The sequence below is a fragment of the Chiroxiphia lanceolata genome, chromosome 7 (assembly GCF_009829145.1).
Source record: "Chiroxiphia lanceolata isolate bChiLan1 chromosome 7, bChiLan1.pri, whole genome shotgun sequence".
Classification (NCBI taxonomy): Eukaryota; Metazoa; Chordata; class Aves; order Passeriformes; family Pipridae; genus Chiroxiphia; species Chiroxiphia lanceolata.
In genome coordinates, this window is record NC_045643.1 from 18,947,907 (window position 1) to 18,972,460 (window position 24,554).

General features: G+C 36.6%; 2 protein-coding genes across 3 annotated transcripts in view; one reads left to right on the forward strand and one right to left on the reverse strand.

Annotated features, from left to right (window-relative positions):
* Nucleotides 1-24,554, forward strand: part of METTL8 (methyltransferase like 8) — an 80,523-nt gene that overhangs the window by 1,353 nt on the left and 54,616 nt on the right. The window contains exon 2 of the mRNA XM_032692596.1: nucleotides 6,243-6,312. The gene's annotated coding sequence lies outside the window, so the exon portion shown is untranslated. The remainder of the gene's footprint in view (nucleotides 1-6,242; nucleotides 6,313-24,554) is intronic.
* Nucleotides 17,073-24,554, reverse strand: part of DCAF17 (DDB1 and CUL4 associated factor 17) — a 40,088-nt gene continuing 32,606 nt past the window's right edge. For both annotated transcript variants that reach the window (XM_032692590.1, XM_032692594.1), the window contains 3 exons: nucleotides 20,576-20,784; nucleotides 18,285-18,439; nucleotides 17,073-18,088 (listed from right to left, as the gene is read on the reverse strand). In XM_032692590.1, the coding sequence (XP_032548481.1) occupies nucleotides 17,788-18,088; nucleotides 18,285-18,439; nucleotides 20,576-20,784 (665 nt within the window). In that variant the 3' untranslated portion in view covers nucleotides 17,073-17,787. The remainder of the gene's footprint in view (nucleotides 18,089-18,284; nucleotides 18,440-20,575; nucleotides 20,785-24,554) is intronic.

Genomic DNA, 24,554 nt, shown 5'->3' on the forward strand with positions numbered 1-24,554 from the left:
ATGGTCACAGCTTGGTTAAGACATGAACACCAGAGTTCATAGTGATTGTGTACCCATGTAAACAGAACTAGTGTATTACTGAGAAGTTGAGACATGTAAAAGAATGATAAAGGTGCATCAGGTCTCTGCTGCAGGTGAGCAGGAATCCAGACTAAGCAGAGGAAGATACCATTTGATTCAGAAGAGTCTCTACTTTTGTTTTTTTGGAGAACATTAGACTCCTCTGCTGCCTGAATCATAAGGGTAGAGAGCAAAGGCAACTGGGCCATCATCTTGCTCTGTCACCTCCTTGTGCTGCTGAGGAACAGTGATTTGCTCTGGAGCATGAGCCCAAGATCTGTGCTAGAGAGGGTAGTTCCTTTCTCAAGTAACTGCCAGTGCTGTGCTGTCCTCTCTGGAAGTACATGAGTCTAGGAAAAGGCAGCTGGCCTACCTTTCTCCATTGAGGCTCCCTTTTTTCCCCTCATATTTCAGGACAATTAAAAGTTCCTCCTACAGACTTACTGGAATTAAAATAATCAGGAAGATTTTATTTCATGATATAAATATATAACTTTTCTAATATCATTTGTTAGTCTGTGCTTTTGCTTAGAAAATTTGCTACATTGCTAATATAAGTTTCTTTCCCCTTCCCTATTCCTGCTAGATGGACATATTTTTTTTCCTGTTGTATCACAATAAGGTGGTGGTGAATGGGTCCTTTTTGAGGATTACAGAAAATAAGGTTACCAGTTGAAAAATTCCAAGTTCTCCTTCCTCAGTGTGGTCTGTGTACGGTACTCTCTTCTTTTTTTTCTATTATGTGTTTAAGAGAGGAGATAATGACAGCTTCCTAAGGGATCCTGTAATGCACCAAAACCTGCACTAGCTCTGGCTTTATGAGAGAATATGAGAACTGCCAAGAGATCAGAGCAAAGGAAAGGTTTTAAAGTATGTTGTATGCCAGCCTACAGTCTACCCTCAGCTTGAGAACCTGTTTCCCGTTAATCTTTGTGGAAGTTTTGTTGAGAGGGGAGAATATGTTTGAACATTCGTTAAGATGATATCAGAGTTCCTTTTGTATGAATTAGTTAGTGTTACTAGCCAAAAAGATAATAGGATAAATAGGAGAGAGAAAGTGTTAACTTTTTTTCAGGGACTTTATTTAACTTTGCATTAGGATTTAGTTATTTTTCTGTGTGTAAGCAAAAGGGATATCTTATATAACCATAAAATATATTTTAAACTAGAATTATTATGAACTAAGGGACACTAAAATACTACATTTTGCTTAAAGTGAATGCACTTTTCATCCAGTGACATCAAATTATCTCATTCTGGAAATGTTAAATAATTGCCAGATCAAGTACTTAATTATTATTTACAAATGAAATAAGAGCTTTAAAAAGACGAAGTGACAAGACCACAGAGATTAGCATTTAGGATTCCTAGCTTCTGATATTCTATTCTTATCATGAAGTAATATTTATTCTGCTGTAACTGTTAACTGGAACAGTTAAATTTTAATCTTTTCACATTGTTATGAGAATTAGTTGAGCATCAGACAATTCTATTTGATAAAGACTGGTGCCATGGAGTCATTTTACTGCTGACAGAATTGTAAGTAAAGATAGAATTTGTTCCTTTTCTGTATCTTTGCTAAGAAACTTGCTGTGTGGGTTCCTATGAAAAAATTAACAGAAAAAATTTTAAATTCAAACCATAAAATTCCTAAACATAATTTGGATAGCTAAACCCATCTACTTGCTAGCGTAGGACTAATTTTATTTTAATGTTTTATTCTCAAACAGGATTTCCTTTTTTTAATTTATAGATATGTTCTCTAGCCAAGCACGTCATATCGTATTAAACTGTTGATTATATTTTTTAATCAGGATTAATTTTTTCTTTCTACTTTGCTTGACCTAAATTTGGTTACATTAATATCCTGTTATTTAATCTATTTGACAAGTGTTTTGGTTTATGTTTTCTTCTGAGATAGTCTGATCTATGCAAGTAGTTTAGTTTAAAAAATAACGTTTTGAACAAAAGGAATCCGCTTAGGTTTGAATGGTACATCTTTCAATGCCTTTGACTGCATTAGCACATGTGTCTTCAGACAGAAAAAGAGAATAAACCTGCAAAAGGCCTTTTGTAAGGCTTGTAAATGGAATATATATGTGTGAACTTGTAGAGACCTAAGTAAGTGTACATCTTTCCCATGACATGTGATTTTGAGACTCCAGAAAACCATAAAACAGTGAAATGCACACGTTTTCTAATGGTAGAAATTTAAACAGCCATTTCTTTCAGTTCTTTAAAGGCTGAGAGAAGTATACAATTTTCAACAAATAAAGTATATTTTGCTGGTATGTGTGTGTATAACTGGATACTCTACTGCTGGCAAATTTTTATTCAATAACTGCTTTTAAACATAGGTATCATCACCACGGGTCCTGATGGCTGTTAGTACTCAGATTTCTGTTGAGTCAAATCTGTTGTTCCTGTCAGAAAAAGTTTTATAAGAAATGAGCCTGTTTGTCTTAGAGAAAGCAGTTTGTGGTGTTGTTTTGTTAAATTTGCTACTGGAACCTCTTCTCTCTGGAATTTTTAACAGGAGATTAGACAGCTATTACATGTTAAAGAACACTTATTCTGCTAAAGCAGATTAGATCTCTGATGTCCTTTTCAAATCTGTATTCTGAGAGTGCTGTGAGTACAGAAAGAAAAAACTACCAACTCATATAGTTTTTCTCATGGAACATCTTGTGAAACAGCCATCTGGACTTTTCTGTGGCTTTAGAAGTTTACAATCAAAATCTGCTACTCTGCAAAAAATAAATAATTTGAAAAAATTAAATTCTTCAATTACATTATACTTGCAGAAAAAAACTTATAAAAATAAAACTTTTTTAAATAATATTAAATATATGTTTATAGTTGGGGACTTGCACTTATTTTACAGTAAATAGAATATGTTCAAATATTCTTCTGGAAAAAATCTACACGTATAATTTGGCATTTCTTGTTCTGCATAACATACACAAAGCACCATCTAACCTGTTAAATTTTTTTATAGCGCTATGACAAAAAGTAAAGAGCACTGGTTTTGTTAGTATTGTGTATGCCAGTAATGCTACCAAGCTCTAACACATTTGCAGATCTGTTTTTATGAGCAAAATGTATTTACAGCTGGTATTAAAGTCGGTGGAAGTATGTGCTATTTAAGCAATATTGTCATTAATCAGGAAAATTATTTTTAATTTCACTATAGTTATAGAGAATTATATCTTTCTTGCATTCATTCCCCTAAAGATGACTGCAATTCAGAAGTGAGGCAAAAAACCCATTATAGAGGCTGGCTTAAATTCATTGTATATATCCACAGCCAGTTACTGATCAGCTGCTGTGATTTATTTATGACAGCCAAAAGAAAGTAAAAAATACAGATCCATGAGATTTTATAATTTCCTGGTTTTCATTTTTATGTTTAGTGATAAATCTAGCATTTTGTAGCATTTCTTTCTCGGAGAGAAAAAACCTTGTGGATAGTTCATAGAACAATTCATCTTAAAAGGACCATTTTCACAGCTCTTCTCCCTGCTCTGGAATTGTGGGGGCAAGTGACTGCAGTCATGTCTTGAATTTCACCTTGGTGTCACAGGAGGAAAAGTGGTGCTTTGCCACCAGTAGTTTTTGCCACTGGTTACTAGGTTACAGACCTATCTTTATTTTTTTCTTAGTCTCAGTTGTTTAGTGTGTCAAATTAACCATATTTATTTCAATAGCAATATTTCTTACTGCTAAAGCTATGTGATTTGATATTTGAAAGGAAGCCTTTTGGATGGAAGGCATCATATGTAATTTGGAGTGTTATTAAAATCATATCTGCATGGCATAGATCATAACTTCATTACTAACAAAGAAATCAATAACTGAATCATACCTGAGTGGTTTATGAGCTTTTCTTCCTGCCACATATCAGAAACTGACAGTTACCCTTGTGATGCAGGTCTAAAGTAAGGATGGCAAATACTATCCAGTTTTACAGGAGTTAATTCAAAATCAGTCACAGATACTCAAGTGACAGTTAAGAATTGCCCTTCAATCTCCTAGTTCCATGATCGATTCAGAAGAACATACTAGTTTTCTTAAATATCAAATAATATTTAGGAGTAAGCATTTTAAATGACTGCAAAGTCTGAATTTGTGAGGTTAAAAGATTATCTCCACAGGGTGGAAATTTCTGTGGGCCATTGTTTGAACTCCTGAAATGTACTAGAGCAAATTTCATACTTATTTCCATTGAGAAGGCAAATTACTTTTCATAGAAAGGGATCAAAAGCATCAGAGTGGATATGGTATGTTAATAATAGGAGGTGGGACAGTGAGGGTAGAACTGATGGGACACTTACGGTTCAAGGAATTCAGCACTTTTCATTTATGCTGGAAAAAATGTAAATTATGTCACCCTCGCCTCCTAGTGCAAAGTTATCAGACAGACATCACTAAGTGATATCTCTGCCATTAAAATGAATGGAATGTTATTTCCTTCTATTTATTTCTTTTGGAAATCTTGTGATATCTTATTGCAAATGAAACAAAAATCCACATATAATGGCGTAAGAAACAAAGGTTTGTCTGTAGTTTCAATGCTGGATTATTGCTGTTCTATCTCAAAGCTAATTGAAATCCAAGATGTTTGTATCAAAGCTGTAATGAGACACCGGCAAATACCTTTCTGCCCCACTGGAAATGTAATCTTTCTATTGAACACTTTGTCCTGGAAAACTCCATCTGCAACAGGAATAGGCGTTTTGCATTTGAATCAAGGAGGTCACTCCTTTGGATCAGATGATACAGTGCACACTCCACTTGCCTTCAGATGAAATTGATCCTTTGCTGCCTTGAGCATGACTATGCATTTTTTACACCTAATTATCTTGTTGTTTCATATAGATGAATTTGGAATGCTGACACTATCACCCCTTTCTGATCTTTGCATATATCAGTGAGACAATGCTCTGAAAAGCCAGATATTCCCTGCATCGGAATACTTTTAAAATACTCAGTTGCATTTCTTTACTACATAAAACAGAATAAGATCACAGTGTTTCATTCATTGATAGAATGTTTCATAACATTTTCCTCACTTGCAGCGGTAAAGCAATAGTTCTGTGTATAGTTACTCAAACTTGTAGGCCTCTAAACAGCTAGAGACTAAACTAGGTATTCAACGTTTTGGTTGTTTTACTCATAAATAATGCCATTGACTTCAGTGAAGAGAGGCAACATAAAATTGAGGGGCAGTTGCAATGTGTTCACTCTTAAGTGTTAAAGCTTCCATTAGCTTTGGAAATGTGACTTGTTTTTTGGTTTGTTGTTTTTTGGTTGGTTTTTTTTTTTGGTAATATAAGGTCAATTGCACTGAGTGTATGTACAAAATCATTATTTCCTTTTTTCTTTTGTTTTGACATGAATATATGCTCTTAGAGTTTTCATTTCACATCAAGTGTGTAGGTTATTTGTACAAAAAATGGGAAGAAATCTCTAACTATGGAAGGGATAGTGTGAAAGGCATAAATAGCAGCTAGTCTCTGCAGGTATGAACCTGTTCTTATTTAAATCAATGAAAATTTCAGTGCCAACTGCAGTAAATGCAGGATCAAGTCCTCAGCTCTTTCTGAAAATCAATTAGATGCATTCTTATTAGGTTTTCATGCCTTTGAAAATCTATCTCTAAATTACTGATGGAAACCGATCAATTAGATCTCTGAGATCATTTTATTAAAATAAATTCCACAAAATTATGTAAAATGAAAAGAAATGCTTAAATTTACTGGCTTTTTATTTATCCAAAAAGAGTGAGCTATATCTAAGATTGTCAAATCACCTTGTTTTATTTGCTGAAGCGTGTAGGACTTAACAGAATGCTGGTGTGACTCTGTATTATGAATTGTTTCTGCACTGGAAAGAATAGTGCTGGTGGTAAGAAGCTGAGTGATTAGAAATTGCTCTGTCAGGCCTTGGACTGAAATACCTTTTAAATACACTTTTTATATGGTGCTGTAGCAATTGAAAGTTCTGATTCAGTGCCTGCTAAGAAAATATTGGAAATGCTTTTAGAATTTTCTTAGCCAACTAAAGTTTAGTAATAGTGGATAACAAAAAATATAATTATTAGGAAGATTAAGCAATATTTAATGCAAAAAACTGTGACTTGTTCTGATTTGTATCTGTTTTGAATCTTCCATTGTTCACAGGAGATTCGGTGGTGGCTGAAAGGTACATGACACGAGCTGCCGGGTGGTACAGCGTGAGGTTTGCATAAAGGTAATTTTTCCATGTCTCCCATCTTCAGCTGCTGTCTTTCAGGTGAAATAACCTATTTCTTTAAACTGTGTTACTGTTTTATATATATATGTGTGTGTGTGTTTATATATATATGACCATGATGTCATAAAATGTCATGTTATACATTATGCCACACTGTGCTGTATTTACCTAGAGAACAAAATGTTCTTTCGAAATCTTACCTAGTTATATAGATTTTACAGATTTAAAATTACAACATTAACATCTCTGTTATGTAATTAAGCTATATTTTAATTAAGATATAAGACCATCTATTTATTATTATAATATAAATTAAAATTATGTAATTGAGGTAATGTATCAATACATGCATATATTATGTATGTTAAGATGCACAGTTCATATAATAAAGATATTGAGGTTATTACTAGTTTTATCTAATCAATTCAGATACTGAGTCAAGTCAAAAGATATTCTAAATACCGTACAACTTAACAAAAACAAACTTCAGGAGGAACTTCAAAACAAAAAAGATTGGAAGTGGTATTTGAGATGTTACTATATCATACTTACTTACAGTTAGGAGGATAAGAATTAAATGAATGGAAATAAGGAACTATTGCATTTGCCAACTGTATCTGTATATATTTGAAAGCCTGATCCTCAAAAACTACTGAGTGCATTCTCTTCCAACTAAAAATGGTAAAAATGTAACTGTTAGCCTGAGAACAAGCCTGAGAAGTATTAACCTAGAGATAATTGCTTTAAAAAGTTATTTTAAGCTAATGAAAAGAAGATCATAGAAGAAAAGTGCCATTTCAACCGTGTAAGGGTAATAATACCAGCTAATGCAGCAATGTGTTCTGGCAAAAATAAATAAGCATTGCAAAACCTGATGTGGCCAGTATGGAATACAGAAATATATCCAAGTGAGTAAGCATCAAATGAAGGATTATCCCTACTTGTGGAGAATCCATTCCAGCAAGAAATTGAACCATGGACTGCTGCATCTGAACTCCATAAGACTCCCTAGAGAGCTAAAAGTGAATGTGCAGATTCTGTCATCAGTATGCCAAAGATCTCTGCACTGTACTGTGATGCACAAAGGTAAATGTTCCTGAGGTTTCCCTTTTTAAAGGACTTCTTTCAGAATAGTAATCAAACCTCAATGTTCTGAGTTTTTAAAACTACAGCTAAGTTCTCTTTGCTGTTGCTTTGTATGTGAATGCAGGAAAGAAGTTCTTATTTTCTGAAGGTTCTAAAATAAGAGCAAAAATATTGAGGTGTTCTGAAATGGCTTGAAAGGTAAATAGAAGGTTCTAAAATGTTACCAAATGTGCAGGCTAACCACAGAGAAAGAGAAAGAATAAGCATTTAAAGCAAAATATTTTATTCCATATTTAGCTTGAATTGGAAAGAGACTGTCCAAAGCAAATAACAGAAAGACAACCAGATGTGCAAAACTATGTGTCAGAAGACTGGGGAAGTGTGGAGGATGAAAATTCTGAGATTCCAATATAAAGATGTGAGGAATAAATTAGAACTGACTTTGTACTGGAGGAGCTGCCAAAATGATGATGCTAGAATATATTGATGCAGGAACATCCTGTATGTGTTGCATATATCTCAAACAACTTCCAGAACATCATGCTAGACCACTCCAGAGCAAAGAAATTATCCATGGATAGTGAGTTGAAGAGAGAAAAGATTTTTATGTATCTTTGTTAATATAGTATAGAGAACAGAACTGGTGAACAAGAAAATGACAAACTGGGTATTCTAAAGATTATTAACTGTATGAGCTAAAATGAACACCAAGAATGATAATGACCTCAACAGTCAATTATGGGTGTTCAGTAGTTCTAAAAAAACCGTCCTAACACATCTCAAATAGACACACTTAAATGGACACATACAAAATCAATAATCTCCTTAAAAACTGTGGTGAAAAGCACAACTGTCTTTTACTTGGACACCTGTTTTGTTTGGAAAAGGATCACATTATGAGATTCTGTCTCTGGCCTCAAGAAATAATGTGATCTGTAGAACTGATACTACGAAAGACTTTACAATTTTACTGGATTTTTGTAGATTTGTGTTCTGTATTTCTCCTTCCACATGTTCAGATGGTAGGCTCACTACAATGTGTTATACTTCTCATATCATCAGGAAACCTGTGATAGATATTTTTTTTAGTTTAGAAACACTTGTTTGCTGATTCATTCTGCAAGCCTTCCCATCTTGATTTTGATTCAATCTTGTGTACAGCTGCATAAAGATGTGGAAGTAGGGTCTATCATACACAAAACTGTTCTGAAGAACCAAGAGATTTTAGCAGAATATCCCAGCAACCAGAACTGTGCAGATGAGTCCACTTAAGATATGGTTAAATACTTTTTGCCAACCTTTAATGAAAAACACTGTTGTAAAGCTGACAACAACAGCTAAGAAATATAAACATATATTTAAGTCAATGAAAACTAACTAATTAGATGAGCTCTCTGACATCAATGTGATTTGATTATAAATCCAGAAAGGAAGCTTCATTATTATGAAAGCTTTTCAAGTGACATTGTAATGAATTGCAGCACATCTTTGCCCATGCTTTTTGACCCGGTGAAACAAAAAAAATCATTTTGTTTATTCTATAACAAATGGCTGCATGTGTGTGATAACACTGTAATAAACAGCATTGACTTGTGGAATGTTAAGCACACTTTCTCAATGAGATTTTTCATTATTTCAAGCAAAGCAGATGTATTCATTATTTCATCTTTGGGTGGATATACAAATACTTTTACTGTAGAAATCTAGGCTTAAGCCCCTTAGACCTTCAGTCATACAACTCAGTTGAATTCAATACAGTGGACATTTTCTGCTGTCCTCAGTGAAAAGCTTTCTTCTTATTATATTTGTGTTACTGATATAAATTGGCTCACGGCTCAAGCACAGAGGGTAATAGTGAATGGGGTAACATCAGACTGGTGACCTGTCACTACTGGGGTGCCACAGGGCTCCATCTTGGGCCCTGTGCTCTTCAAGATCTTCATAAAGGACTTGGAGACAGGAAGGAATACTAAGCAAGTCTGCAGACGACACAAAACTGGGAGGAGCTGTTGACTCCCTCAAAGGCCCTGCAGAGAGACCTGGATAAATGAGAGGGCTGAGCAATCATCAACCATATGAAGTTCAACAAGGGGAAGTGCTGGATTCTGTACCTGGGATGGGGCAACCCCAGATGTACAGACAGACTGGGGAATGAGATGTTGGAAAGCAGTGCCATGGAAAGGGACCTGGGGGTCCAGGTCGATGGCAAGTTGACTCGGCAGTGCCCTGGCAGCCAGGAGGGCCAACCGTGTCCTGGGGGGCATCAGGCAAAGCATCACCAGGTGGTTGAGGGAGGGGATTTTCCTGTTCTGCTCTGCACTGGGGCTGCCTCACCTTGAATATTGTGTGCAGTTTTGGGTGCCACAATATAAGAAAGATATTAAGCTACTAGAGGGTGTCCAAAGGAGGGCAACGAAGATGGTGAAGGGCCTTGAGGGGGAGCCGTGTAAGGAACGGCTGAGGGCACTTGGTCTGTTCAGTCTGGAGGAGACTGAGGGGAGACCTCATTGCAGTTACAACTTCCTTGTGAGGGGAAGAGAAGAGGCAGGCACTGGTCTCTTCTCTGTGGTGACCAGTGACAGACAGAAACCAGGGGAATGGCCTGAAGTTGTGTCAGGGGAGGTTTAGGTTGGATATGAGAAAGGAGTTCTTCTCCTAGAGGGTCGTTGGGCACTAGAACAGGTTTCCCAGGGAAGTTGTCACAGCACCAACCCTGACAGAGCTCAAGAAGTGTTTGGACAATACTCTCAGGCACATGGTGTGACTCTTTGCAATGGTCCTGTGCAGGGCCAGGAGTCGGACTGAATGATCCTTGTGAGTCCCTTCCAACACAGCATAAATAGGGGTTCTAGTCAGGAACAAGGAATTTGCTGTACAATGGACTATAAAATAAAAAGCAAAAGGATTGTTCTTCATTGGCGCATCCAATAATCCAAGTACAAAATAGATTGGGCAGAGGTAGGCAGCTTAGCATTAAGCTTAATTTTTAAAAAATCCAAGACAGTATTGACTAGTATAATAGATAGTGATTTTAGTTTATCAGTGAAGCACTGTAAAGTTTTGGTAAGCATCAGGGAATAAGACAGTTTTAAGGGAAGAGCTCCGGAGATCTGGCAAGACTGGATCCCAACAGCTTAGGCAGCTGCTTAGGCAACTGCTCATAAGTCTGTTGGTAAGGGACACTTAAATCAGGTCAAATGTTTGTATGTTTTGGCTGACTTCTTTACTACAAATAGAATACAAAGATGAGTCCTCTCAAACTGGTAGAAGCTAATGCATGGTTAAATATACACTAAAACACCTGAAGGGCTTTAGATATGTCTTTGAGTAAGTGTTAGTTAGATTTTATTGTTATTTTATTATCCTTTTAAGGCATCAAAAATTAATTACTACCATTTAAAAGCACAGTTGGTTCCATCAATGCATACAAAATGATGGCAACATAAAGCTGCCCTGCTAGTTAATTCATATGAAAAAAATGTGTTCATTCTACAGTATATATATACATGTATGTATGTATGTATATATGTATGTACCTGCATAAACTTTCTCACATGTAGACACACACAATAGTCAAGGCTCTTGTTTTCAGAAAAACTTTCAGTCTTACAACATTTCTAAGCTATTAATGTAGAATCTTAATTAGGTACTTAAAAAGTTTTTGTTAATTACAATTTCGAACAATGTGTCTAGAGTTAGGAGAATATTCTATCATCAAAATTCTTTAACTGCCAATTTTTTTCTGTATGCTTGCACACAATTTCTGAACTGATATGGGAATTATTGATTAAAGACCTACAAGTTTTGATTTGTAGAAGGTCAAAATAGTTCACAGAGGTTGGACTTCACACTGAACTTTCTGGTAAGGCACCTTGCCCTGAATTTCATCCTTAGAAATCTCATTAGCCAACTGTGAAAAATAGAGAGGGGAGAAATAAGACACTTCTTGTTCTCTAGTGCTCTCTTCCCCATGCAAGAGGAATTAAAGTCAAATGTGACATAGCAGAAGATAGTAAAAAAAATAAGAGGTTTTGAAACAAAAATCTACGTCAACACTCCACTCTAAAAGCAGAGGGGGCAAAATGTAAAACCCCAAATCAAGTCTCAATTTACCATGTTTTGAAAAGAAAATAGATGGTTCTGGAAAGTAGATAAATGCTAATGAGTCTATACCATAACCCTCATGGTAATTTTGTAACTATGTATCAGGTTATTAGGTTTATCTCCAAAATAATTGTGTTCAGGAGAGTCTCAGTAAAATGGTGAGTTCACTAAGACTTTGGGTGCTCAGATAAACTTCTAAACTGCAGTAAGCTTGTCCATATACCCCAAATTCAAGGCTTTGCTAAAATTTCTATTCAAGAAACACAGATACTAAAGATAATCTTTAGTATATGTAAAAATACCAAGCAATTATTATCAGTGGCCCTAAGATGACACTTTTTTTAATTGAATGTTCTCTGAAGATTTTGCAGGTGGTAACTGAGTATCTCAAGTATGCTATTTTCTAGCAGCAAAACCAGCCCTACAACAGGCTCAACTTAAAGGATCAGTTATTCTTAATAATTGAATTTCACAAGATAATCATAACTTTGTAATCAACAAAATGCAAAACCATAAAATTAGTCATTGTAGTTAGATAACCTGATTTTAATGTCAGAATAAATTGTTGTTCATATAACTAACTGAACAAAAAGGGAACAAAATTAATTCTTACCCATCTTTCTATTATATACATCTAGTTCAGGAACTCCAGAATATTTACCTCAGTAATATGATACTATCTTCCAGTTACTGAATTTAAACTTTTAGATCAAGTAGATAATATTTATTTCTCGTTTGTTTAATTACTGACTCATTATGGTATTTAACTTATTTTGTGTATATTATTTAATTAGAAAAATTACTAAAATTTGGTTAAATGATCTGTTAATAATTACATTTGAAAACCTCTCAGTGCTAAACTCCCTCAAATTGCCTTCTACCCACAGTATTTCTTGTGTGCTTACTGTGGAGTCTTGCTTTGGTCGTGAAGTTTCCTGCATTATGATGCAAACTTCTCTCAGTATCTCAAAAGATTGCATTTTCCATAGGTACTGTAGGTTGACAGAAGATAACAGTCTGCCAACTGGCTGGAAATGATTTCAAGTTGCACAAACCTGCTTTATCAACAAAAATCTTAACCCCTGTTTAAATGTTCAGAACATGTAATTCAAAATTAAAGAATGTGCAAAAGACTGTAGAGACAATGAATTGCTAAAATAACTGTAACGATGCACAGTTCTACACTCACTCTTTTCTCTCTGCTGAAGGACTCCCCATATCAGGCAAATCACCACCCAGCAAATTCTGATGAGAGTTTTTGTTAATTACGTTTATGTTACAAGATGTGCTATGACAGTTCTATATAAAACCAGTACATTGCTTCCATTATAGTTGGACATTTGCATTAAACTACAACGAGTTTCCTTCTTTATCTTGTTCCTGGCTTGACACCAGTAGCTTTCTTGCTTTTTATTAGTTGCAGCATAACCTGAAATAGAGGCTGAATAAAGTAATTGACCAAGAATATAGCTTCAAATAATATTGTCTATGTGCCCCACTCTGTCTTTCCCTTTTCTGTCTCTTGCTAGGGGAAAAGCAGTTATCTTCCTTATGCTAAATCCAGTTTCTATCCACAGCAATCATGTAAATCTTGGCATCAGTCTCACAGCAGAATAGAAAGTCAAATCAGCAGGAAACTTCCCCATAAGAGCAATAGGCAGCCCCAGGAGGAAGAAAAAAAAAATCACAACAAAAATATCCTCTCAAACTCTTCTATTTATTTCCTTTCAAAAATACGAGTTCTCTCATTAGAAACACTTCAGGTTTTCTTGTATTTTTAAAGATAATATGCCTTCAAAATATAACAACTCATTGTTCAGCAAGCCTGCCAGCCTTTCAAAGCCTTTTATTTCAAAGCTTCTTTCTGAATAAACAAATTTATAAAGAGAACAGATTGAAGTTTCTGCTTCTCCTAGTGTTTTACATAGAGGCTACACAAGCTGTCTTCTCTCAATATGAGTCAGACCTTAAATTATAAAGTCACTAAAAATTGTTGGATGTAGCTGGTGGGATGGGTTTTATATCTTTTACATACAGACTGACTCTAAAGCAACAAAAATATTCTTAATTGAAAATTCAAAATGTTAGAGCAAACCCCCAAAATATTTTTTATTATTACAGTCCTAAATGTTAAAAAATATTATTAGTAATTTGATTAGGGATGTTTTAAATGTTTAGAGATAGGCAAAGGAAGACTAAGTGTACTACAAATAACTATCATATAAATATGTCGATAACATAATAAAACTATGCATGTGGTTTGTAATATAATTTTAATTTGTACATATTGGACTGATGTACAAAATGTCTTTTTATCCAGTTATTACATTCCACAAGAGCTGATTTCACTTCAGAGTGAATTAGTCCTTTAAGGCATTAGGAGGAATTGCCTTCCTCATACTAAACTGAGTTACCCTCCCAAAAATGAGAGATTAGTTACTAGGTTTATAAACCAGAGAAAACATATTCAGAGATATAAAGATTTCATTTGCTAGAGCAGAGATTCAGGGAATACAAATATAGGAATAAAATGTCCTTAGAAGAAATGGAGAAAGGAGTTTGGAATAAGAAGGAAATGTTAATTAGTGAATGGAGCACATGTAACTCAGTAGCTTGGAAAGCATAATGTTAGTACGTACAAAATAATGTGAAAGAAATGGGAAAAAGTGTCTGAACTCTCACAGGATTGTAGTCACCTCTTCACTTAGTAAGAAGACATGGGAGTCGCTGTGGAGATCTCAAACCATGTGTAGATTCCTTGATAGAGCTTCCTATAGTTAGTACCTGAGTAGCAATTGAAAATCAGAAAGAGGTTCAGAGTACACAAGACTCTCCGATGACTGGTGTAGGCTTGCAAAGGAAGAAATCGAAAGCCACACTCTATGTGATTCTGTGCCAGAATATTTGACTTCTTATTAAAAGCAGGTACAAATGCAGTATGGGTACAGTCAGAGACTGGAATAACAGTGAACTCTGAAGTCAACTAAAATCACTGGGAGCAATTCTTACTTAAAGATACTTTTCTTCAAAGTGGAGTAACACTACTGTGGGGGATTTGAACAGCTGTTGATGTGTCAGTGGCTGACTGCCTGTACTGCCTGTGAATTTTATGTCATTTATTTGAGGATAGGATAGCAGTGCTTAGGTCTGTATGCAAACTCAAATAGTGCTTATGTTTATACACTTACAGTCTCATGGATAGGCAAATTCTTCCCAGGCTTTTGCAGTGCCATTGCCAGGGTCCCACTGCTTGGTAGCTAAGAAGAGTTCATCCAAATCCATGTATAACAGTGCCTTCTTTGCAGGGCTGCAGTTGTTAATTCCAGTCACCAGCTGTATAGTTATCAGTACATTTTGAAAGCTGCTGAGGTTCTGTTTTGCAAGGCCCTTGCAACTTCTTACAGTATGCAATAAAGTGAGGACAAGATTTATCTCTCATTTTACATTGCTACAGATTTTAAGCATACTTTTCAACATGGAAATGTATATTTGCAGATGCTACTCTTATTAGGTGTGGAGACCTGTGAAGTGATGGTATTGTTTTGCATCATTGTAAATGCAGGAAAAAAATTGCTTTATGGACTAACTGTCCAGCAAACATCTTAGTTCACTTCATGAACCTCATCTGTAATTTGTAGATTATAACTAAAATGTAATTTTGAAGCTTTTTAAGCGTAAAACAATATGAAGAGAAGAAATAGTTATAAATGGAGAAGCCACGGCATGTCTACAGCAAGTAGTCCATTTCTGAGTCCAGGCTGAATATGTCAGGGAGCAATGAGGGCTGGCTGGGAGCGACGCAGGCATGGAAATGGCAACCAGGTTCAACTGCTGAGGCAGGTCGACAGTCATGCTGGAAAGTCAGTCCACAGGTCATAACCCAATCTACTGAGGGTTACAGTCCTGTGCTTACTGGGCAGGTCCTTGGTGATGGGGTCAGGCAGAAATCAGGCCAAGAAGTCAGGTCCAAGGGGCACAGGTAAGCCCCAAAACACCCAGACTGAGCTTAATTAGAGCCCTTGGATTTATGGGCAGGCATCTGGGGGTGAGGCTGGTCAGGGCCGCTAAGGCCTATTAGTGCTCAGACCTGTCTGGCATGGGAGACCCTACCGAAGGCATGTACCATCACCAGCACAGCTTGCAACCGCATAGGGGTACACAGGCTTCTTTCCCACTCAAAATGGTTAGGGCAAGCCATTCACTCCCTACTTTTCTGCCACCCATCTATACTCAAACACAGGGAAATACCCAAGAACATCCCTTTGTCCTGACCACCCTTTTGGGACGCAATAAATAAATCCAAAACAAACCTAACCTGGGCAGTAGCCGCAGGTGAGCCAAAACCAAACCGTTCTGGCCCCCGGACCCACCCGGGGCTTGGGTACCTCCCATGGCCCCAGCCCAGCCAAAACCCTCCAGCCCCCCAGAAGAACCCACTATCTTCCCTGGCCTTATCCTCCCCCACTGTGTTACCACAGATCTTCCCTCGCACTGCTCTCCTGCGACAGGGCTGCCCCGCCCGCCCTCCCGCCGGTCTGAGGACCCCCATGGCTTGGCGGCCGCATGGGCACAGCACAGCCCGGCGGCCAGCACGTGGTGGCCCCACAGTGCAGCCCTGGTGAAACCAGCACATGGTGGTGTCTGTCCTTGTTAGTATGGCGGTGAGTATCCCTGCCTGTCACACGGGAGACTGGGTTCAGTTTCCCGACGGGGAGGTTCTCCTAACACAACACTGAACTACAAAAATGGCATATTTGTTAAAGTTTAATGTGTTTAAACATTTTTAAAAGCTGAAGTAGATAAAAATTTATGTAGTGTTTAAAAAATTAGGAAATTATATGCTGTCTGAAACTGTCTTTATTCCAACATGAACAATGGTAAATTTGGACTTGTAGTGGGCTCTGCAGCTTTTACAAGAGATTATAATAGAAAAGCTCATCATTTTTGACATGCAATCAAAATAATCTACTATACTTATTCTTCTATAGTAGTAAAAATATAAATATTGTTTATATCTGTGATATTAATGAATGAGCATAATACATTAATATTTCAATTATCAGAAAAAGCTATAAGAGTAAAGTGCCAGTAGAGACTCAGACTGCATTATTTAACACTCTAATTTCAAATTAAAAAGTCATAGAGTTTAGACAGTTTGCTTATAAAGTACGTCTTCATGCCTGTGACAATAATGATTGTATCAGTGTGGAGATACCCAAATTGGCTTTCAGTTAATAGGTAACACTTCAATCAAATCAGCAAAGCTCAGCTGTTTCTTTCAGAAAGCATTTCTTACTTCAGGTTCCTTTTTTTCTGACAGACTGATAGTAGTCTTTTCTGGTTGCTAACCTAATTCCTAGTCTAGTGCCATAAATCAACAGAACTGTGCAATCAAATAAAGATAGTAAAATGCTGCCTTCGGGGATAAAAGGAAGACTTGGTTCAAGTGATATATCTCTTTCTAAGTGTGTTTCTATAGCTTTTCAAATAAGACAAATTCTGCATTTGGATTTCCATTCTGCGTTTCCTTAGATTTCAGTAATGATTGCACATAATCCAAAGCCAAATGTTGTCTGTATACAATATATTTGGTAGAGTTTGTTAAAAAGTCAACAGATACATTCTGATTTAGAAAAAAAATAACCCACAAGTTTGTAAAGGAAACATAACATTTTATGAAGTTACCAAGCAAACTTTTAATTTCTTGTTTTGAATTAAAAATTTTAGACTAAAATTGGAGTAATTTTTATGGAGCAACTCTTCAAAGTGCTGAATTACCTCAAATCCCATAGATCTCAGCAGCTGGTAAGGGGGTTAATCAGCTAGAGAAATCACAGCTCTAAAAAACTGAACATTACCAGAAAGTTTATGTGTGAACAACTAAATTCTTCTGTCTAGTATACTGCATGACTGAGTCATAACCTGCAAAATCAGAGCAAAATTTAGTCTCAATCTTGTTAATTTTTCATGGCTATAAGTGATATAAGCATAAAATTAAGAAATTATATGGAAAACATTTTTAATTAGGTGATGTCATTCATGTCATTCATATCATTCATGCTCTCGTTTTTTAAATGAGAACTGAGCAGGAACCAGTATAATATGTTTGGGACTTACTGGAATTTAAACTCATATGCAGAAAACTTGAGTCTCTTTGAGCAAGCCATAATGAAAATAACCCCCCAACCTATTTTTATATCAATATAACTATTAGAAGGAACCCCACCAGGGGGACGGGCAGATTTTAGCAGTATAATAGTACTTTTATTCTGTGTATTTTCTTTACATAGTTGATCTTTGGCTTGATTCATCAAATTTCAGGTTTTGTTTTCTGGCTGCTTCAGTATTGATCCTCATATCAGATTTATCTGCATTACTACTACTTGTCATTGTGGATTCCACCTCTGTGCCTTCAGCAGTCCCTCCAATGGGCCGCAGGACTTTAGTGTTCTCTTCTAGGGGGCGCTTCCAATGGGGCCTGCTTGCCATCCACAAAATAAGTAAACCAAATATGACAAGCAAAAGACCAAGACAGTTGACAAAAGTTGCTTCTGGTGGGGATGCACTGTATGCAGGATCTCTCCTTTGAAAGAGGAAAGAGAAAGGAAAAGTCAGAAAAGATTGTTTTAAAGACAATCCTGGTCCAAAACCAGCAGTCTCCTGCTGGGTAGTCTTTTTAAAACAAAACAATGTCCCAATACTAGATGCTTATTATTATGCGCAAACAGAAGTATAGTTTCCAATTAATAACTTCAAAAACAAGTGGAAAAAATACTTACAATGAAAATAAAAGCTTTTCTGTGATTCCCATGAGAGCGGCTGCAATCACTGTTGCAAAGATGGTAAGACCCGAATAAACGTGTATTGGCATGAGAAGTGCTCGGAGATAAACTGGAGCAAAAGGGAGCAGAAAGACAGCAAAACCGAAGAAGAGCTGAACATAAAACAGATTTATAGTTAAAGTTATATAGAAAACAAGCTGCACTTCTCAAGCAGAATAAAAATAATCATAAAAATTCCATTCTCAGATGTCTTCAGGTAAAAATTTGAAAATAATTGGCATTTCTATTTTTGAATGTGTTTCCCTTCAAAACCAAAGAATTCTGGATTAGCACTTAGGAAGCAGACATCAAATATTTTAAAAATAATCCTACTTAATACCAGTGTCCAAACTTATAGGTAATGCTAAAACTGCAACCAAACTAAGTACTGAAAACACAAGTTTTCAGTGTCACTAATACAGTAATATCTTAAAGGTCTGAGTAGCTACTTTTTTACAGTTTCTTCAAGTCCCGTTCTCTGCTCCTGTTACAGATTTACACATAAATGAAGATCAGAAGGCAGTCTAACCTTCTGACTTGAGTGGATTACAAAATTTTACTTTTTTAGAGTTTTAGTTAAATTAAAGTACATATCTTCAGAAGGGGAATGGTCTCTCAATGTATCAGTCAGATGGCATTTACAGAGAAGAGATGTATGGGTGGTGTCAAGTTATTGAGAGGAGATTAGTTCTCCCATTAGCACTATTTTCATGATGGAAAATAATCCATCGTGTCACTTGGTTGCAGTCACAGGCTTGCCCAGACATACTGAGGTTGCATCCCTTCTTTAATTTGTTCTACCATTACTCAGCCCTACTGCTAAATTAGAAGTACTGCATGAATTTGTATTTCATCTTGCTTTAACTTCCTGTCTTAGTCCTTGTTTTGTCTTTCCATGACAGATTAAGGAGCCCGATACTTTCTCCCTGAGAAGCTTTTTAATACACTGTAAAATCAAATCATCTCTTAATCTTCCTTAGATTTGCTAAACAGTTAGAGCTTTTTAAATCGTGCACTGGAAGATAAGTTTTTCCAACTCTCAAATTACTTTTTTTTCCTGGTCATTCTTTTTATATTTAAAAAAAAATTATCCCATAGTATTTCATATTAGTTTTGCTAATGCCATATTTTTCTTATTGTCACAGCTTTGTGAGAAGTCATTTTGAGATTCATGTAATTTTTGAGTACTTCGTTCCAAAGACATTGTTTTCCAAGATACGGTCTACATTTTAAATTTCTGCCCTATTCTTAAATGTATGTCTGTATGCTATACTGTATTAACATACATTTGACATAAATACATTTACACTATTGTTCCTGGAGGCAGAGTATGTGAGCATAAGACTGACATGCCATTTCCCTGAAATAGCTGCATTATTAGGACAAAGATTTTTATAACATTGTTCCTTCTTATTTGTACCCATTCCATTATGTTTTTCACCTATAGAGAATATACTCAACAATGCTGCAATATGCTTTCTATTTTTCTAAGTGTTAAAAACACTATTTCAACACTATTTCCTGTAGCTCCTAGCCTGAGCAGTGAAGGATAAAAGTCCAGAACACAAACCCCTCAGCTGAGGATTTTCTGTATGTGTACTGTAAATGTCAGGGCATGCCTGGTCCTCTCTATGCCAAATGCAAAACATGTTAAGTTAGCTCATTTTACATTATGATAACACTAATTCTCTGCCAATGGGAGCAGTTAAAAGCATGCCCACAAACATCTGTCAAAGTTTTGCTGATTCAGGAAAACTGCTTAGCCAGTAGTAGCTCATTCAGATGTCAGATCCTTTAGATCTCTACTGCTTCCTGCAGCACTTGTTCTGCTGATAAACAGAACAAGGCCAGAAAGTGACTACTTAAAATTATGACAGCTGAAAAAAAAAAAACCAGTTACTTCATTTGAGACATCCTTAATAAAAGCTCTCACTGTATTTAAATGTGCTTCCAACAAACCGAATAACTTTAACTTCAGGAGTTAACAGAGCTTAGAAACACACTACTGTGTAACTGTACAGTAAATAAATGGTCACTATCCCAGCAAATAAACAAAATATGCTTTAAGATGCATTTTTCTTCAAAATCAAGGATCCAGTATTTGCACATTTACATGCTAATTTGCCAAATCACAGTGTAAAATGGCTATCCCAGTAGTTATGGTGTACTAGGGAGGGCCTATTGTGCCTAAATTACCTGAAACATTCCTCAAAGTTACAACCCATTTATAAATACAGTTAGATTCTGACCTGGAGAGAATAAAATATAAGAGCAGTCAGCCCGATCCAGCTGTGCAGACTGTACATGTTAGGAATGTTCTGGGCATTGTGGTATTCGAACGCGGCTACCATAGCAACGATCGCAAGAATCATAGCTATGGTGTTTAATCCAGCGTGTATGAACTTCATTAGAAGTTTGCTGCACTTCCAGGTCCAGGGCAATCTGTACACAATAATAGCTGAAGAAAGAACAGAAACAAGATTTTATGCCTTATAACTTCTCTCAGATGTTAAAAATTATGCATAATTCACATAGTTCCATTGTTAATTACAGAAAAATCCAACCTTTAGTCCTCTGTAAGTCTATTAAAAGGCTTTTTCTCATACACATAGTATAGCATATTCCGAATATACAACTGAGGTTTAAATATAGCTTTTAGGGAGACTTTTTCCTAATTAAAAGAACCCAAATTTAAGCATGTTTCAAAAAAAAACCAAAACAAAAAACAATCCAGTAAACAACTTGGTGTCATCTTTTCCTTAGTCATTAAATTGATCTGACGGATTCTGCATAGGATTTTGATTGTTCTCCTACTAGTCAGATTGGAGGAATAGAGACTGATTCTTCTATTTAGAATATCTCACTTTTGAGAATGTGTGTCAGATTGTTTTCTAATATTTATTCTCTTTGCCAACTTTGGATAATGCTATTTTCTAATTATGAAAATATTTATATGACTGTCTATTGCATTGATATTAACACATTTGCTTTAAATGGAAAAGTGCTCTTCGGCATAAGGGAATCATAACCTTTCTTGTAAGAGACAAAAGCATTTGGCAAATACAACTCTTCCACCACTGGTAGATGAATGTAGGGGGGTTTTGCCTATAATTGCATTAATAACTGTAGCAGATAGTGTTTAGTCCAGTCTGAACAAAACAACAATCCAGTGTAGGATCCAGTGATCCAACACCAGATGGTCCATAAGAATAACTTAGTCTAGAGCTGCTTCTTGCCAAGTTTTCTTCAAGATCCCCCCTACCCCTTCCCTGCCACGACTGTCCCCTGCCTGTCATATGATCCAGGTGCTTTCTACAGCAGATGCAAACAGGCCAGATTAGATCAATGAAGCCCCAGGTACATCTGATTACAAACTAGGTAGTAATTCTGGATGTGTGACAGCACATAAGTATGTTTAGATAAGAGGGGTCAAACATGTATGAGGACAAGTGATAACCTGACCAATAAAAGCTAATGTCCACATCCATAATGTCTTGGCTGAGCAAAAAGCCCCATTCAGTGATTCATCACATCCTCATTTAAGGTTTCTACTTTTTTAGGCAAAAAGCATAGATTATAAACAGAATATTCTTTCTGTATGTAGTGAAGAATAATAATAATAAATGATTAATTCATTTCAAAGTTCTGTTTACACTTTTTTTTTACTTGGACGCATGCCAGTAAATACAGTACTGCACTAAATAATTCCCAAAGAAAACACTATTCATGAGTCAAATTTCCAGACTACGATCAGATTTTAAATCAATGTATGCTTTTACATACTGTGTGAAAACATAATAGTGGAAAAGTGTCCCTTAAAATATTTAAATATATTCAGCATTTAGGCAGTTCTCAGCTTTCTACTTTAAAAAGCAACAGTAGTAATTCCTAAAAAATCAGGAAGAGAGAGACCTTGTTTTTAGGAAGGTTTTACTGTCTTATGTAAGTATGACTCAGCACACCAAGCTTACAATCACATCCAACAGTTTCCCAAATGTTAAATGGTAATGTTAGAATCATAGAATCATTAAGGTTGGAAAAGACCTCTCAGACCATTGAGTTCAACCACTAACCTATCACTGCCATGTTCACACTAAACCATATCCCTGAGCACCACATGTAGATGTTTTTTGAACACTTCCAGGGACAGTGATTCCACCACTTCGCTGGGCACTCTGTTCCAATACCTGACCACCCTCCAGTGAAGAAATTCTTCCAAGTGAATGGCACTGGTGCAACTGGCCATTTTCTCTTGTTTCTTGGGAGATAAAATCAATCCTCACTAGCTACAATCTCCTTTCAGGTAGTTGCAGAGAATGATAAGGTCCTCCCTGAGCCTCCTTTTCTCCAGGCTAAATGACCCCAGCTCCCTCAGCTGCTCATCAGACTTGTGCTCCAGACCCTTTACCAAGCTCTTCTGCCCGTCTCTGAACTAGTTCCAGCACCTCAGTGTCTGTCTTGAATTGAGGGGCCCAGAACTGAACACAGCACTCGAGGTGCAGCCTCACCAGTGCCCAGCACAGGGAGAAAATCACTGCCCTGGTCCTGCTGGTCACAGTATTTCTGATATAGGCCAGGATTCTGTTGGCTGCCTCGGCCACCTGGGCACACTGCTGGCTCAGTTCAGCCAGCTGCCAATAATATCCTGCATTAGACTATTATTGAATCAACTTAGTGCTGATGATAATGATTTCTAATTTTGTAAAGCAGGTATGTCAAAGGGCCCCAAACAAGCCTCAACATCCCATGAGGATATTCCCGGTAAATCCTCCTTACCATATGGCCCACGGTATTGTCAATCATTTATTCAAAGTGCAGCAGAGTAATGGACTCTGTGTGTCTTAAAGAAAACTTCATGAGCATAGGTTTTCAGTCTTAGTTTTCAGTCTTTGATCTCAGACAGTCAAGTCCAGGCTAAAATGTTTCTATAATATTTTTCTGGTTTCATCTAGTTGATTTAACTTCAAAAATCACTATCAAATTCACCAGTCCCTTGTCCACATAGCCTCAGATCTCCATCTGAGCCTTGAATTTTCTGGGCTGTTTCCCATAAACGATATGATAGAAAACCACAGAATACAGATTAATGGTCTGGACACTTGTTAACAATACCATGCATTAGTATGTTACATGCCACAGCCCAGGACATATGCAAGGTAGTACAATTTGTTTTAATCCTCTTTCTGTGAGGGCTATGTACGAAGCTACACATTGCAACTTCTGCAGATCTGACTGTTTATCAGTGTGAAAAGACACAGTCTATTTCCCCATCACCTCTTCTGTGTGCTTTTCCCTGCCTTTCTCATAACTAGTGCTTTTTTGACCTGCCAGAGGAAACAAGACAATCTGGGGAACAGAGGGGAGAAAAGGAAGATTTGTCTTTCAGTAGTACAAGCTCTTAAAACTTACTCAGATGTGATGTGTAATTTCATCTCAAAATTAAAGCCTTGGTTAAAAGCACATACACAGTTACAGAATTTTTAGTGGGTACATAGTAAAGCAGCCCTGTGAATAACTTTCTCTAGGTACAGCATCTCTAGTACAGTTAAGTCATTTAATACTCTAGGGATCCTAGACTGAACTTTTTCACTAAGATCTCACTTCTGTTTTGAGCTGATTTTAAAACACATCACACAGGCCAGAGTGATCTTGCAACATCTTTATGTGGCATGGGACACCTTTCTTTGACAAACGTACACGGCAGAATTCTAGAGTTGGCTTTCTAGTTATTTCTGGCATGTGCTTCACGTGCTGTAGGAAGTGTCACAGATTACTCATGAGATGCCTTCCACCTTAGCAGGCACACAGAATGTCTCTGTGAGTGCACTGGGGCTGCATTGCACAGCACCTCAAAGCTGTCAGAAAGGAATGGTCCTCTTCACTCTGCCTGTTTCCTCTTCTGCCTTCTTGGCTGATCCTGTTGCTTACCTTTGGAAAGTTCTGAATGCCCAATAGATTCTTTGGAAACCGCTTTAACACTAGAACCAAGAAGTGTCCATTTATGATTTCAAAGGAACTTAAACTAAGCTCATCAAGAGAGCAGCCTCTTCACAAGTTGCCTCTGATGAGACCCTCACAGGTCACCAGTCATTTGCCCTTCCAGTTCCTGAGAATTCTGCAGCCTATTGGATGTTAGGAGCTCCGGCATTTAACTATCTTTCCTTTGAACAAATGTTTTGTTATGTTTGAAGCAAAAGTAATCATGTGTGTCAGATAGCTCAGAGCAAG